This window comes from Bos taurus, chromosome 9 (genome assembly GCF_002263795.3).
Source record: "Bos taurus isolate L1 Dominette 01449 registration number 42190680 breed Hereford chromosome 9, ARS-UCD2.0, whole genome shotgun sequence".
Taxonomy (NCBI): domain Eukaryota; kingdom Metazoa; phylum Chordata; class Mammalia; order Artiodactyla; family Bovidae; genus Bos; species Bos taurus.
In genome coordinates this window covers 80,931,592-80,948,248 of record NC_037336.1, presented here as the reverse complement: position 1 = coordinate 80,948,248, position 16,657 = coordinate 80,931,592, and the positions used below count along the sequence as shown (strand labels likewise).

Genomic DNA, 16,657 nt, shown 5'->3' with positions numbered 1-16,657 from the left:
CTTGTATGAAATCCTGGGTTAATTTTGCTGGAAGAGATGCATGCTCTATTACACACACATTCACTCATTTTCCAAAATACAGTTTTCCGCCATCCTATTACATCATTATATTCTGACAAATTTTGAAAAGAAGTTTGTGTTTTCCTCTCTACTTTCAGTTCAGTTCAGTCCCTCAGTCGTGTCCGACTCTTTGTGACCCCATGAACCGCAGCACGCCAGGCCTCCCTGTCCATCACCAACTCCCGGAGTCCACCCAAACCCATGTCCATTGTGTTGGAGATGCCATCCAACCATCTCACCCTCTGTTGTCCCTTTCTCCTCTGGCCCTCAATCTTTCCCAGCATCAGGGTCTTTTCAAATGAGTCAGCTCTCTGCATCCAGTGGCCAAAGTACTGGAGTTTCAGTTTCAGCATCAGTCTTTCCAATGAACACCCAGGACTGATCTCCTTTAGGATGGACTGGTTGGATCTCCTTGCAGTTCAGGGGACTCTCAAGAGTCTTCTCCAACACCATAGTTCAAAAGCATCCATTCTTCGGTGCTCAGCTTTCTTTATAGTCCAGCTCACATCAATACATGACTACTGGAAAAACCATAGCCTGGACTAGACAGATCTTTGTTGGCAAAGTAATGTCTCTGCTTTTGAATATGCTATCTAGGTTGGTCATAACTTTCCTTCCAAGGAGCAAGCGTCTTTTAATTTCATGGCTGCAATCACCAGCCACAGTGATTTTGGAGCCCAGAAAAATAAAGTCAGCCACTGTTTTCCCATCTATTTGCCATGAAGTGATGGGACCGGATGCCATGATAGTAGTTTTCTGAAGGTTGAGCTTTAAGCCAACTTTTTCACTCTCCTCTTTCACGTTCATCAAGAGGCTCTTTAGTTCTTCTTCACTTTCTGCCATAAGGGTGGTGTCATCTGCATATCTGAAGTTATTGATATTTCTCCCAGCAATCTTGATTCCAGTTTGTGCTTCCTCCAGCCCAGCGTTTCTCATGATGTAAGTGACAATATACAGCCTTGACGTACTCCTTTTCCTATTTGGAACCAGTCTGTTATTCCATGTCCAGTTCTAACTGTTGCTTCCTGACCTGTATACAGGTTTCTCAAGAGGCAGGTCAGGTGGTCTGGTATTCCCATCTCTTGAAGAATTTTCCACAGTTTATTTTGATCCACACAGTTAAAGGCTTTGGCATAGTCAATAAAGCAGAAATAGATGTTTTTCTGGAACTCTCTTGCTTTTTCCATGATCCAGCAAATGTTGGCAATTTGATCTCTGGTTCCTCTGCCTTTTCTAAAACCATCTTGAACATCAGGAAGTTCACGGTTCACGTATTGCTGAAGCCTGGCTTGGAGAATTTTGAGCATTAATTTACTGGTGTGTGAGATAAGTGCAATTGTGCAGTAGTTTGAGCATTCTTTGGGATTGCGTTTCTTTGGGGTTGGAATGAAAACTGACCTTTTCCAGTCCTGTGGCCACTGCTGAATTTTCCAAATGTGCTGGCATATTGAGTGTGGCACTTTCACAGCATCATCTTTTAGGATTTGAAATTACATCATTATATTCTGACAAATTTTGAAAAGAAGTATGTGTTCTCTTTACTTTGACATCTGCTTTTGTCTGTTTTGTTTTGTTTTTTTTTTAATATATTCTAGGCATAGATTCCCTAGCAGTTGGCTTCAGGCCTAACCTGGCCTTAGAAGAGACATTACAATTCATTTTCTACCTTCTTCTGTTTAGCTATATGTTATATGTTGAAGGAACATAAAACAACATAAATGATGCTACTGAAAATATATTTAATATAATGATGATATGATTCATTTCTTTCTGTCCTAGTTACCCATACAAAGAACTACATATATACTAGAACAATGAATTATTTCTGTTTGGCAGGAAATGTTATTTTTTTAAACAAGTAAGTTAAAGTATCGATTGCTTGTTAGAAAAATGAAACTTGAAAACCAGTGTAATCTCCAAAAAACAGCAAAAATGCTATGGGACATATAATAGCTGTTAAGTATTAACTCGATAAAACCATATTTTACTAAAATATTTTATTGTAATAAGATTCACTATGCTCAAAATCAATACAAAGTAAGTTATAATTATTTACATACAAATAAGTGAAACTATGTACAGTAGTTAATAATAGCTGAGTAAACAGCATCAACACAACGTCCACCTCTAAATCAGTATGTAGTTTCCTAAGGATTGTTAACAACAGTAAAGAAAAAAATTGCTGATCATAGTTGTTCCTTCTTATTTCTGGCCATGCTATGGCATGCAGGCGGAGAAGGCAGTGGCATCCCACTCCAGTATTCTTGCCTGGAAAATCCCATGGATGGAGGAGCCTGGTGGGCTGCAGTCCATGGGGTCGCTAGGAGTCGGACACGACTGAGCGACTTCACTTTCACTTTTCACTTTCATGCATTGGAGAAGGAAATGGCAACCCACTCCAGTGTTCTTGCCTGGAGAATCCCAGGGTCAGGGGAGCCTGGTGGGCTGCTGTCTATGGGGTCGCACAGGGTTGGACACGACTGAAGTGACTTAGCATGGCATGCAGGATCTTAGATTCCCCGGCTAGGGAACAGGGATTAAACCCCTGCATCCTGCAGGGGGAGCATGGAGCCTTAACCACCGGACCACCAGGGAAGTCCTAATCCTAGTTGTTAAATTAACTGATTTCTATTAAAAAAGAAAGTTCTCAACCAGGTATATTTAAGACAAAGTATCCCTTTGAAGATTAACTGGAGAAAAGTCTGATTCTCTCCTGTATACTGCAGTCTGGTGAACTTTAAGATTAAACAGCATTTTTTCCAAACTTTATATCTACTTCCCAAACAGATTTTACCTCAGTATTAATGTCAAAGTATAAAGTATTTACATTATTTGACTTGGAACTAATATCCATGATGTAACAAACTATTAACAATTCTGATATTTGCACTGTATACACTCAAGATATGCCCACAAAAACCAGTCTGTTGATGGCTTTAAAAAAATATATTAAGATGCCAAATAAATCTATTTTGTTATGAAGACTTTAAGAATATATTTTTATTAGACATTATGGTAACAAATCATTACCCTATATATAGTTGATTTATTTGGTGCATTTTTTAAAAAAAGTAACTGAATTCCATTGTAGCTATTCTTGAAGGAAAAAAAAAATCATTTCTCCAGTTGTTGAGGAGTACTAAAAGCCTCGTACACATTAGCAGCAAAATCTTTCACTTGCTCCATCATTAACAGATCCTAGCAAAGATGAGAATAAAATATTACAGTCTGTAAAAAGAACAGATAATCTGAATTCATTTCTGCAATCAAGCAACAAATTTGGCTCAAAGTTTTGTGGCATTAAGGTCAAAAAGAAAACCATTTAATGAAAGTAGTTTCTTTTAATAATAAATTCCTGGAGATATTTATTAAGTTCTTGTATGAGAGACAGTGGGTATGATAAGTATTCAAGTGTGGCTTGTCGAGATGAACCGCTTACTGATGAAGGCAGAGACTTTTATGAAAATGGACAAAGATAAAGTATAAATGCCACAACTTACAACTTTTCCCCCTCACACTAAGAAGATCCAAAATAGTCTTTCTATGTGTGTGTCAAATGCTGGATGAGCATCTGTTGAATAAATGATTACAACAATATATACACACATACATAACCAACCACACATATATACCTGAGAACAGGGATTCTCATGGGATTTGTTAATGTTGACTTCCCTGGTGGCTCAGAGGTTAAAGCGTCTGCCCGCAATGTGGGAGATCTGGGTCAATCCCTGGGTCGGGAAGATCCCCTGGAGAAGGAAATGGCAACCCACTCCAGTATTCTTGCCTGAAGAATCCCATGGACGGAGGAGCCTGGTGTGCTACAGTCCACGGTGTCACAAAGAGTCAGACATGACTGAGCGACTTCACTTTCACTTTCAGTGTGGATAAAGAAAAAATTACATCTTTTTTTCCTTAACCTTTAACTGAAATCTAGCATTTCTTTCAGCTGTGTATGTAAGCAACAAACTGACAGGGGAACCTGTGAGGTGGCCTTTAGCACAATTCAGACATTTTTATATCATATGCTAGGTAAGTTGCGGAAGTTACATGAACTGTCATTTTAAAAAGTATTTTGAAACTGTATTTAGTTGGTTTTTATTAAAACCTACATATTTTACAATATACACTTATAGGCATTATTCTGAGGTGTCCATAGGCTTCCCCAGAGAGTGAAAGGATCCATGGCAACAGAAACCATTATGTGGTTTATGCTGCCCAGTGAGCAGCAGAGAAACAGGAAGTGAACCTATCCATGATGTTCTCTCTTAAGCATCAGAAAATCCAACTAAGCTTAGCAAGTCTTCATCTTACAAATTCATAGTTAAATTCTCTGAATACCACATAGTACTTTAACCCACAGAAATCATAATTTAAAAAATTGGTGGAAGTCTTGTCAATTAATGGTCTAGTATATAAACAAACTACATCCAGTGATACTAAGAAAATTTATTAATACTAAGCATTAGTATCAGTAATGTTTGTATCTTTTATTTTTATTCTCAATTATAGACTTTAATATAGTATGTAAATTACTTAAGCACCAAAGCTGGTGTTGTTTTAAGTGTGTGTTAGTCACTCAGTCATGTCTGACTCTTTGCAATCCAAAGGACTGTGGCCTGCCAGCCTTCTCTGTCTGTGGAATTCTCCAGGCAAGAATACTAGAGTGGGTAGCCATGCCTTCCTCCAGGGGATCTTCCCAACCCAGGATTGAACCCAGATCTGCAACATTGCAGGCAGATTCTTTACCAGGCAAGTCACCAAGGAAGCCAAAGAATACTGGAGTGGGTAGCCTATCCCTTCTCCCGGGGATCTTCCTGAATCAGGGGTTGAACTTGTCTCTTGCACTGCAGGCAGATTCGTTACCATCTGAGCCATCAGGGAAGCCCTGGTGTATATATTATGTTACTCATCAAGATGAACAGCTTACTGATGAAGCCAGAGATTTTTATAAAAATGGAGAAAGGTAAAGTTAAGGTTTAAATGCCAGAAGTTACAACTATCTTTTTTCTTACACTAATATGCACATAAAAATTAAAAGAAAAAATATTTAAAACTTAAGTGTTCAAAAAATTTTGAGCTAAAATTAAACTTAAATTAAGTCACATGTGAAGGACAAGCCAATGACTCTATACAAGAGAAAGGAAGAATTACAACCCATAGCCTCATGGCTCTTCATGTTCTCAAGCAGAAAACGAGAGATACTCTAATTTGAGATAAATATTACTGAGAAGATACTATCTTTACACTTAGGCCTAGAGTCTTTCTCTTCTCACTGCACATTATGGCAGTAGTTTGGAATTGAGGTGTATTTTGAGTAATTTATTGCTGGTTATACAGTTTCCAAGTTTGCAAATAACTTGGAAAAAAAGTTTGGATTCAAAGCTGTTCTTTTAGTAAAATCAGTCTTATTCAATGTATTCTATTATAAAATGCTTTCCTAAGAAAGGAGATGGATTTATAGGGAGACAAGTGAAAAATTTAAATAACCTACTGAGGATGCAGCTTTTAATGAACAGATTATTGGTGCACTATTAACAGTTATACTTATTAACTATTTAAATGCTTTACTTTCCTATAAAAATGTTTCATTTTTCCTCAAAATCTGAGGGACTGGTTCACTGATTTGCCTCAAGGCATTTTAACACTGTAAATTCAACTGACCACTAGAATATATCTGGACTAAAATGCAGTCTGTCTAACACGTGTTGTACTATAACATGGAGAAAGGTATTCCTAGCCTCATAAAAGTGCCATGATATTATATTCTCATGGGGCACTCTACTATACTCTACATGTGGCTTCAAGTTTTTGGTTTCTTTGAACAAGTATCATAGAAGAGAAATGTAATTTTATGTTAGACAAACAGGATCATAACCAAAAGTACAGTCTGTTTTTAATAATAACCCAAGCTCTCCTCTTACCTGAACAAAATGACTAGGTGTTTCACTGCAAACTGAATGGATCTGTCCATTTATTATGGGAATTATCTTAGCTAAAGGCAGGCTGACACTGGAAAGACTGAAAAATCATCATAGTAATAATTATTTTCTGAAATTATCTTATAGGAATTTAATGTTTAATTATAAAAGAAATAGCCATTGAAAAGTACTTACAGAAATATTTTAGTAAGAAAATAAAGACCAAACATAATTTTACCATCTAGAAATAACAATTATAATTGACATCATAGTTAATTTCTTCCAGTAATTTTTTTATACATATCTATCGTTTTTGAGTGTTTTTAACACCCAGCTATAACCTCCCAAGCAACAGTTTTGCATTTTTATTCACATGCTATAATCATTCTTTCCATCTCATTAAAAGTTCTTCCAAAGTATCTGTTTTTCAATTACTATATAGTAATCCATCCTCTAGCTGTGACAACTTATATCATCAGCTCCCTATGGTTGGGCACTGAGTTTTTGTCTAATTTTCCTTAATATAAATAACTTTGTATTTACAGTAAATTACTGAGTTGAAGGGTATGAATGCTTTTAAGCTTTAAAATGCATATTACCAAATTCCCTCTGCTTCTCTAACAGTATGAGAGGATACCTGCTCTATCATGACTCCTTTCTACATCAAGCATTTCTTTACTCTTCATATATCTGATAGCTAAAAATGATTATCTCACAGTTTTGGTCTGTATTTCTCTTAATTACTAGCAATGTCAAATAGTTAAGTATAGTAAACCCTTGAGTCCTACAGGAGTGATCATGAGTACTACAGGAATTAAGAAAAGATTGAAATGGCTGATACAACTGCAACATAATTTTTATAATTCTCTAGTGCACAAGATCAAGTATTTGTTTTATATAAAAATTCTTATCACTATTCAGTAAATAACTAATACTTTTGGTAGATAGAGATTGTAGTGAAATTTTGTTGACTGGAGCACCTTAATTTAGAGAACTTACTGAGGCTGAATTTTTTTTGAGAATTTAAAGAATTGCTAAAAGATTTTAGGTTGACATTTAAATTGCTTCAGAAAATAAACTTTATGACCCTAAGCATTCCAAATCCTCAAATGTTAACTGCAAATTATTCCTTTTTGTATAATAAAGAGTGGTCCCAGAGAACTGGGCAAATAAACTCTTGCTCTATGTATCTGAGAATTAAAGCAGGCATTGCACATACATACTGCATATCAGTTACTGTTATCCCTCATTTTAACAGATAAGTCTACAGTCAGTTAACATTGATTTAGTACCTATTATTTTCTGAATTTAATACAAAAAAACTGCAAAACAGTGTAAATCCTAATAGATTTAAGGTGCTTATGCTGGGATTATAATAAAACCATAAGCTATCTTTTGGCAGAGTGTAGTAATTATGATTAAAATCATCTGTACTATCTAAACATTCCTAATCCTACAAAAAGGGCTACAGAACTAGGAGATAATTCATCAAATGGGAATCTAGAACAAGAATGCCTGGTTGAATTATGAAGGCCAATTATAGCTTATAGTACTGGAATAATGTAAGAGAAAACGTTAAAACTTAAATAACATTTTCACAGTTTTGTATTCTAAAGCGTTAAATTAAAAAAGCCTCAGTAATTGAAACTGGCCTATGGAAAAGTAGTTTCACAAGTTAAGTACTACTGTATAATGGCACAATTTTAAAAGAAATAAACATTTAAATACTGAATACTGAAAGAGCTCCTCCTAATGAAGGAGTCATTGGCTTAACAGAGTTTAATTTGTTGAAAAAATAAACATTCACATTTGTCTCTGAGATTTTTTTTTTGTTACCTGGAACAAAAAATACATACCAAAAAGCACTGTTTTATCAGAACAGTCACTAGACTGGTAACATTCTTACATGTCTTCTTACCTATTTATGGAGTTACCATGTTGCAGGTCTTGTTCAGTAGGTCGAAAGAACTCAGCCATGTTGTCTAGCAGTCTACTGAATCCTCGGCTGAGACAGGTATTCAAAACTGTACTAAAATCTGGACTACATAAAACAAGAAGATAAATTACTTTTTAGATTTTCAATGGAAAAGGGCAAAAATTTAGTAACAATGTGGCTACCTTTGACAGCCACCACCATTTCTAGTCACAATTTTATAAACTAAAACAATATAAAAATATATCAAGGAGCCAATCTTAAAAGTTAAGCATAAAAAGAGGGCTAATTATGTAACGCAACGCAGTGAGGATATGTGCTCATTTTGCTAGATTTTCTTACATTATGTGGTACTTCATAAATGTACTTTTATAAATATTAGTAATCATTACTTCTCTTGAGGAAACTCTTAACGAGGAAAGTCTATCATATCATCCTAGTGAGACAGAATATTTTGTTAATGTGTTCGGATGAGGAACCGGACACTTGATGCACGAAGAAATTTATCCTAAGGTATGTTACTAGTAAATATAGGAGGCAGAATTTGAACCCAGGCCTTTCTGATCTTAAAGTTCAAATTCTTTTTGTTACATTATTACCTCACAGAAACTCTTTGATATGAAGAGTAATATATATGCTATCAGAGTTAGAAACTGCCTAGTTGAACAGATTAGTTCTGTCTCTGATGTGTAGAAATCACAATTCAATGCATGGCAGTGGGGAGCTAGGGCTATAAATTTGGTAATTATTAACATATAAACAGTAAAGTAATGGGAGTAAATAAAATTGCTTGGGGCAGTTGAGGATGAAAAAAGAACAAATACCTGGGAAACATTAGTATTTAAAGGAAAGACAGGCATAAAGGAACCTAAGAAGAAATGATCTGAGAACTGGGGAAAAAATTGGGAGACTGTCAAGGCAGCCGTAAGAGAAAGAATTTCAAGAAAACCTTGATCAACAGCGTTAATTATCAGAGAAAGGTCAAGAAAGATGAACACTACAGGCTGACTGAATTTGACAAAAGAACACTGATGACCTTCTAGAGTTTCATGAAGTGATTTGAATAAGAAAAGAAGTGGAGATTGATATTGTAGAAAGTCAAGGGACTAGAACTTGATGAATTCAGATAATAGCTGAATTAACCTAAAAATTTGCTGATTTTCTTCAAGATCATGAAAAAATATTATAAACGGAGGATATAATCTGCCCAGAAAACAAAACTAGAGAAAATGATCTTAAATTATCTTTAATTAAAAAAAAACAACTGATACTTTAATCACTTAAGATAAAGCAGATGAACTGGTATTACCACTAAGATTTCACAATGATAAAACTACCTCAAAGAGTGTAAGTGGCTCAACCAAGGTTGACCAGCTGATAAACAGCAGAGCCAACCTTGAATCTAGTTCCTCTCATCTTCTAATACATAATCTGGGGCTTTTCCCATTTGTAACATTCTGGCTCTCTTCTGGGTAATTTTTAAAAGTTAATACTCTATTGAAGGCAGATGTGAATTTTTATCACTCAAAGATTTAGTAACATTAGAGTCGAACCTGAAAGGGTTAGGGGAAGTAGTTCTCATAACTGAGTATGTGTGTGCATACACAGCACGTGTGCACATGTGTGTATACCTGAGGACTAGCTAGAGCTGGCTAGCTCTGGCTGGCAAGAGCACCTCTTCCCAAGGTGTCACTGGGTCAGCACTGAGTGACATCAGGTTGGGAGTCAGCAGAGTCAGCACTGCTGTGGCTACAATTTTAGTTTTCTTTTTTTTTTCTTTACAGGGCTAGTTGTTAAACATATACCAGAATACACTGGGCATATAAGAATCACCGTTTAAAGCTTTCCTCAAAATATAAATGCTAACTATCTTCCAGTCCCTTAACTAGTATATCAGAATCTCCAGGCTAGGAAAACAGGTAGGGGCAATCCTGGGTATCTTGAAAAAAAATCTCTGCTTACCTCCCTACCCTAATAAGACAAGCATGAGTATAGGTAGGAAATCCTACTAAAAGCAGGGGAATATATTTAAAATTTAATTTTAACAAAATATTATGTTGAATATTTGTTCAAGAAAAACTATAACATGGTCATGAGTACATTTAAAATAGAAGCACATGTTCCTGTTACATGCAGTGTACATACCTTTCCAACATGTCTCTAGTTTCATTGAGTAGTTTAATAGTGGTAACATCTCTAGGAGAAAGTCCGCAGGCCTGAGAAATTAAAATGCTACACTTCAGGGTTTCAAATATTAGCACAGGGTTATGATGAAACAAACTCAAGAGTTCAGGAAATCTCAAAAGTCTATGTTCTATCAACAATAAAAAAAATGTTCAACTCAAAGAAACTATACAGGTTGATGTGCACAGATGAGTAGCATTTAAACATTGAGTCACAATAGGCTCTTTATAAGACCTTTATTTATCTGAAGGACATATTAACAAAGAAAAATTAGTCTTCCAGGTTGCAGAGGCCAGAGATTTTTTTTTCTATTATTGTTAAGGCATTTTATTAGGATATGCATGTGTCTTTTCTCATCAATCTAGTTTAGTCTAAGGCTCCATGTGTTCTTTCCAATCTAAGTTGTAGGTTTAAATTCAATTCAGGTAAGATTTGGTCTGTCATCCCTCTCATTACCTGTTCTTTTGAATTATTTTCTTTTTTAAGTCCACTGTTGACTTTTAAAATGTGGAAATTGCTTTATCATTCCAGAAAGCTTTAAGAATACTATTATTGCATCTCCTCAAGATTCTAATTTTTAAGTGAGTTTTCTCCTGTTTCTCTTGTTAATTCTGACAGGTCTGTTCTGTTCACTCAGTTTAGCTTCCCTCCTGTAGGGGTTCATGAGGTTCTCTTAAATGGATTACAATCTATCTCTGGAGCCTCCAGGGGAGCGGAAGGCAGGCAATGAAAAACAGGGCAATCTTGGTTCTAACAGGGCCTTTAGGCTGAGGTATGGCAAAGGGCCTCTTTAGTCTAAGGCTTCTTCAGTTGTTAAGTGAGAAAGATCCTTCTCTCAACTGCAAAGAATGGATGCAATCTGCTTACATGTTAATAAGCAGCAATTACTTTAAAAGAGGCCTATAGCCTGTGCTGCTGCTGCTATGTCGCTTCAGTCGTGTCCGACTCTGTGCGACCCCACAGACGGCAGCCACCAGGCTTCCCCGTCCCCGGGATTCTCTAGGCAAGAACATCCTTGGTATTTTTATTATTCTTAATCAATGAGTAATTTAGATCACAACTGTCTGGGACACACCAGGGTATAGTGTGGCTGATACCTGTTAGAACTGGTAACACCATGGCTGCTAACTGTTAGAACTGGCCTTCTTTGTTTCCCAACTGGATGACTACAACCTCCTTCAGTGCACTCTGATACTGTCATCACTGATTTATCTTAAAAAGCAAACATGATTGTGGTACTGACCTGATCAAAATTCACCTTTGTCTAGAACTGAAGTTTAGACCCTTTATCTTGGCATACAAAGCTCTTTATGATACTGTCCCCAACTACCAGCTTTATCTTCTGTTACTTGATCTCATACAAATATGCGTTAGCCACTGGAACTGAATTTGTCTTCTGAATTCCCCAGGTATACTGAACATGCTTATTCATTTTATATCCCAATCATACATCATACTGTCACATAACTAATATTCAATAAAATCTTGTGGAATATCTAAAATGCTTTCTAACTAGAAATCAATCACATTTATAGTTTGTTTTCTAAATTAGTGAGGTTTTATTTAAATTATTGAAATATATGTCTTTCAATCACTTACCTTTCAAGAGACTCAGAAATATAAATTTTAAGACATAATTAAAAAACATTAAAAACAGAGTAACTGGTTTGCTTAAATAGTTTTGAATTAAGCACCTGAACTGCTAATGGAGTTTCTTCATCTGGCATCATATAATGGCATAATAAAGATTTGGATCCATCATTATTAATCCAAGAAGATGATTTATGCTGCTCAACGAGATCTCTGATTTCTTTCAGTTTTTGCTCCAAGTCCAAAAGGGACAAAGAATGTTTAAGAGAAACACTAGAAAAAGAGAAAGGAAACTGGGATAAGTGAAACTATACAACACGTCCTATTAATACTCTTTTCCTAACAGGTTACTACCAGAGATCCTGTTTCATCCAGTCAAACCTGAAACTGCTGACTATGAAATCATTAGAGTAGATTAAGAAATCAGCCACTGGTTTGGGGCCAAGAGAAATCTTGTTGCAGATTTCACAAGAAAATTCCCACTGTGATTAAAGACACTGCCTGTATGAACAGGAGTTAAAAGCCTCAGAGGCAGATTTTTAAAAGCAGGTCTTTTTTCTCATGACCCAAATATTTTTTGGTTTGTTTTGAAATCAATCAATACACAATGAAACATTAAAGCTTTCCCCTTAGTCAAAAGGTTGATACTGATGAAGAAAACAGATTCCACAATGTAATACCCCAGGGCTGTGTCTGTATTAGGTTAAAAGAGTTTTGCAGACCACCGTTTGTCAAGTCACTAGCTTCATTAGAACTATGTTAATTTTTCTTTTATTCATCAGAATCAGGAAGTTAGGAAAAGCCAGAGCAAAATGTCTTACCTTCCTAAAATCTTCTGCACAGCTTGTTTAATGACAGTGATCAATTCTGTCAGGCCTATAAAAAGAAAAATAAATGTAAAAGCCTTGTTTACATTTTCAATTCCTCAATAATACAAATGAATGAATTAGAATTAGTTTACAGGTCATAAATAAGAATCTTACCATCTCCAAGGAGGTGCTGAATACTTGATAAATATTGCTGTTGGACATCTGGGGGAGCAAGAACTGTCTGTACAAAATAGACATAAGGTACTCAATATTATTAATAAATAATATTTTCATTATAACTTAAGCTGAGATTCTAGGACCTAGAACAATAGGAAATACTAGTCTTCAACATAACAAAAAGTCTAGTTTCAAAATGTGAAGAAAAATAATGGTTACAGTTTATAATCACATGAAATATAATTATTCTATATAAATTATCATGATAATATTTGGTTAAATTTTGAATCTCTTGAAAGATAAGGCAGTATCAATTTAAGTCTATTAAACTTACGGTGCCATTTTTGCCAACTGCTGCATTATCCAAATAAATATATCCACCGATTATGTTTAACTGGACTCGCAAAAGAACCACCAGCATGCAAGTACTGTACACAGCTACGATACTTCTTGTGAAACCTTTGCAGAGAAAAGAAAACCTCTTGGTACTAATTATTAAAACACAAACAAATGTGTAAAATCACAAACCATCCCTATGTTATTTTTTCAAAAGACAACTTAAAATATACATTTATAATTATTTCAAGTACAAAAATGTATCAATTAAAAATATTTCATAGTTTATCTGCTTACAAAATATTTATTGTCAATTAGGAATGATCTCTTAATTGAAACAGTAATCAATAAAGATAATAACCAATATGTTCAGTGAAGGGTTAAAGGACTGGGAAGCACTCAGTGTAGCCTCAGAACTCCGAACTGTCCAGGGAGCTCGTTCAGAATCAGAGAAGAGGGTTGAGCATGAAGAGCTCCAGCCGTCACTGGCAGGTAAAAGAGGACAAAGGATAAGCTCATACAGGGATGGAGGAAGGTACAGAAAGACAGAGACCAGTCTTCACAGGTACTTAGGACAGACTGTTCAAAACAGAGGTAAGGGAAAGGTGTTGACTCTTGCTGAGAGGAGGAAAACGTCCAGTGGATTTAGCAACACTACTGATCTTGTGATATCTGCTTGGATGGAGATACAGGAGTGGAAACCAGGCTCCAAGTGTGTCAGAGAGTGAATGGGAGTGTAGAAGAAAATACAGAGAATATAGAAAGCTTTCGTATTACACAAGGGAGATGAGAAAGTACAATAGTTTGAAAGGAAATATAGGGTACTACACAGGTTTATTTCATTTCCAAACAGGCAAAGCTTAAGCATAATTTGTGCTTCCCTGGTGGCTCAGCGGTAAAGAATCCACCTGCTAAGCAGCAGACACGGGTTCAATCCCTCGGTTGGGAAGATCCCCTGGAGAAGGAAATGGCAACCCACTCCAGCATTCTTGCCTGGGAAATTCCATGGACAGAGGAGCCTGGGAAGGTATAGTCCATGGGGTTGCAAAGAGTCAGACATGACTTAGTGACTAAACAACAAGCATGATTCAGTTAGGAAAACACAAGAATGATGAGTATGAAGTTCTGAGACATGGAGATATATATATCTATCTGTCCTAGGGAAGCTTTTTGTTTGAAATTTTTATCACTAATCAAAGTTTGCATACAATATCAAAATAAAATTACTATTTAGGTTGGAGTAAAAACTTCTTTTATTGTAGCTATCAGTACCTAATATACACATATGTAGTCTAGGATAGGTTTATGTATTATTATAACAATAATACCACCACCACCACTAATATTACTAAGTAGTTTCTATGACCAGTAGACATCAATCTACTTGCTTCATGAGAATTATTTAATCCTGATGACAACTCCATGTGGTAGGTAAAAAAGAGTCACCCACATAATAGAATACAACAATTTCCCATTAAAAATATTTTAAGGCTATGCCTTGAAATATGTAGGCTTACTTATTATCTTCAGATCCTCCCATATTTCTAGCTTGTTTGAAGGCCTAAAGAAAAATATCAGAAAATATGAAAATAATAATCTAGATAATTTAATAGAAAACTTTGAACTTTGCAGTTCAATATTTAATTATATTTTATCACAAGATAACTGTAAGTGTACAAACAAAGCCCATAAGCTATACTAGAAAATGACTATAATTTCAGTAACTGATGGTAACACCCATTTTCATAAAAGTCAGAGACAGGACTTAGCGACTAGACGACCACCATCACCATTACCTGTGTGTGTCCTTCCAGTCTTTCTCCTCCTTCTGAGCATATGCATATGTGTACTATAAAATCATACAGGAAAACAGGAGTAATATTTATCTTTCCCTTATTTACTATTTTACAAATAATGAAGTAGGTCTATAATCCTTCAATGGTAAGTATTTTTTTTTAATATCATTACAAACACAGGCATTTAAATGTATATTTGATGTGTTTCTACCCACTGTAGTTGTTACCCTTATTGATTTTCAAACTGCCCGTCTTGGACCATTGTGGGGCTATCCAGGTTACTTCCTAAGTTCTTCTGAAATGAACCCTTTAGTCTTTGACAGCTTCCTTGCTTTCAGACACAAAAGGTGTCTGGGTTCATTTTGTTCAATTTTTGCTGCAAGCCTGAAATCATCCATTTCTCTGAGAGTCCTGGTTCAGAAAACTCAGCTAGTACACTATATGTGTGTATTTATTTGTTGTACATATATTAAAGAGATAAAGTACATCATGAATTCATATTTATACTTCTAATTCAAAATTAGGATCACTTTTTTTTAACAATCTCATTAATCTTATATCTGTATTTCTTTCTGCCTGCACTAGAAATCAGTGAAACCAATATAATTACAATTTGCTTCATCCCTCACTCTGTGGACAACAGTCTCAGAATAGCAATACTGAAAAAAGAGTTTAAGGTTTTTGTTTTTTCAATTCTGTATGCTCTAAGAGTATATATCCCACTAAAAATACACAGTCAAATTTCTGTTTTAAAGTCACTTGGCATAGTTTCTGTTGGGCTTCCCTGATGACTCAGTGGGTAAAGAATCTGCCTGCAATACAGGAGACACAGGAGACATGGGTTTGATCCCTGGATCGGAAAGATCCCCTGGTGAAGGAAATAGCAATCCGCTCCAGTATTCTTGCCCGGAAAACCCCATGGACAGAGGAGCCTGGCAGGATCACAAGGAGCTGGACGTGACTAAGCACGCAGGCACAGCACAGTTTCTGTTTTTGTGCTTACGGCACCAACTAGATGCACATTTAGGTTATTTCATTTAATTTACTATCACTTTAGACATTGCTTTCAAACACTAAACATAGTTATAAATATGTAAAATATTTACATATTTATAAATATTTGTATTTATATTCCCCGATGACTTTACAACACAGGATATTCAAAGAAGTCTGTTTCTGTTCACTTTTGTTTCCTTCTTCATAGGCAACTATTAAAAATATCCTTTAACTTTGTATTGTTTTTCTTTATATAGGCAAATATATATATATATATATATATATATATTCATACCTGCCCCTTTAGACAAATGGTAGCATACTATATACATCTTTACTTTGACTTTTTAAAACTTGCAACAATATAGCCTGGACATCATTCCATAATAGTATTAGATAACAGCCATCGTTTTTTTTTTTAAACCACAGCATAGTACTCCAATGTACTATGCGGATGGAGTTCACTGCTGTTCAAATCACCTTCGTGGTAGAACCAGTTTTTTTGTTTGCATATTTCCAATCCGTCACAGATGAACACTTTTGTAAAATACAATAAAAATAAATTACAAGAAAAATGAAATAAAAAATGACAAAAACACAATCCCATATTCTTTATTATTATTATCAGACATAAATTTACATTTCAATAAGAAGTTGAACTACCATTACCACTGTGGGATATTACTAGTTTCTTATCTTTCTTTGCCACTGGAGGGACTGCAGAGCTTCAGGTAACCTTTTACTAGATGGCACAAGTTTGACAGCTACATGGAGAAAATCCTACCAGGGCCCTACTGCAGCCTTAGCTACTGCTCAAGCCTTGTTGTGGAATACCATATTTTAGTCCCATATTAA

At 35.5% G+C, this 16,657-nt stretch overlaps 1 protein-coding gene across 2 annotated transcripts in view; it reads right to left on the bottom strand.

The window, feature by feature from the left end:
- Nucleotides 1–3,030: 3,030 nt before the first annotated feature.
- Nucleotides 3,031–16,657, bottom strand: part of PEX3 (peroxisomal biogenesis factor 3) — a 32,056-nt gene continuing 18,429 nt past the window's right edge. Inside the window, 9 exon segments of one of the 2 annotated variants that reach the window (NM_001098987.1) lie at nucleotides 3,031–3,258; nucleotides 5,985–6,081; nucleotides 7,900–8,022; nucleotides 10,060–10,130; nucleotides 11,793–11,961; nucleotides 12,510–12,564; nucleotides 12,672–12,738; nucleotides 13,009–13,133; nucleotides 14,528–14,571. In NM_001098987.1, the coding sequence (NP_001092457.1) occupies nucleotides 3,175–3,258; nucleotides 5,985–6,081; nucleotides 7,900–8,022; nucleotides 10,060–10,130; nucleotides 11,793–11,961; nucleotides 12,510–12,564; nucleotides 12,672–12,738; nucleotides 13,009–13,133; nucleotides 14,528–14,571 (835 nt within the window). In that variant the 3' untranslated portion in view covers nucleotides 3,031–3,174. 2 annotated transcript variants of the gene reach the window in all.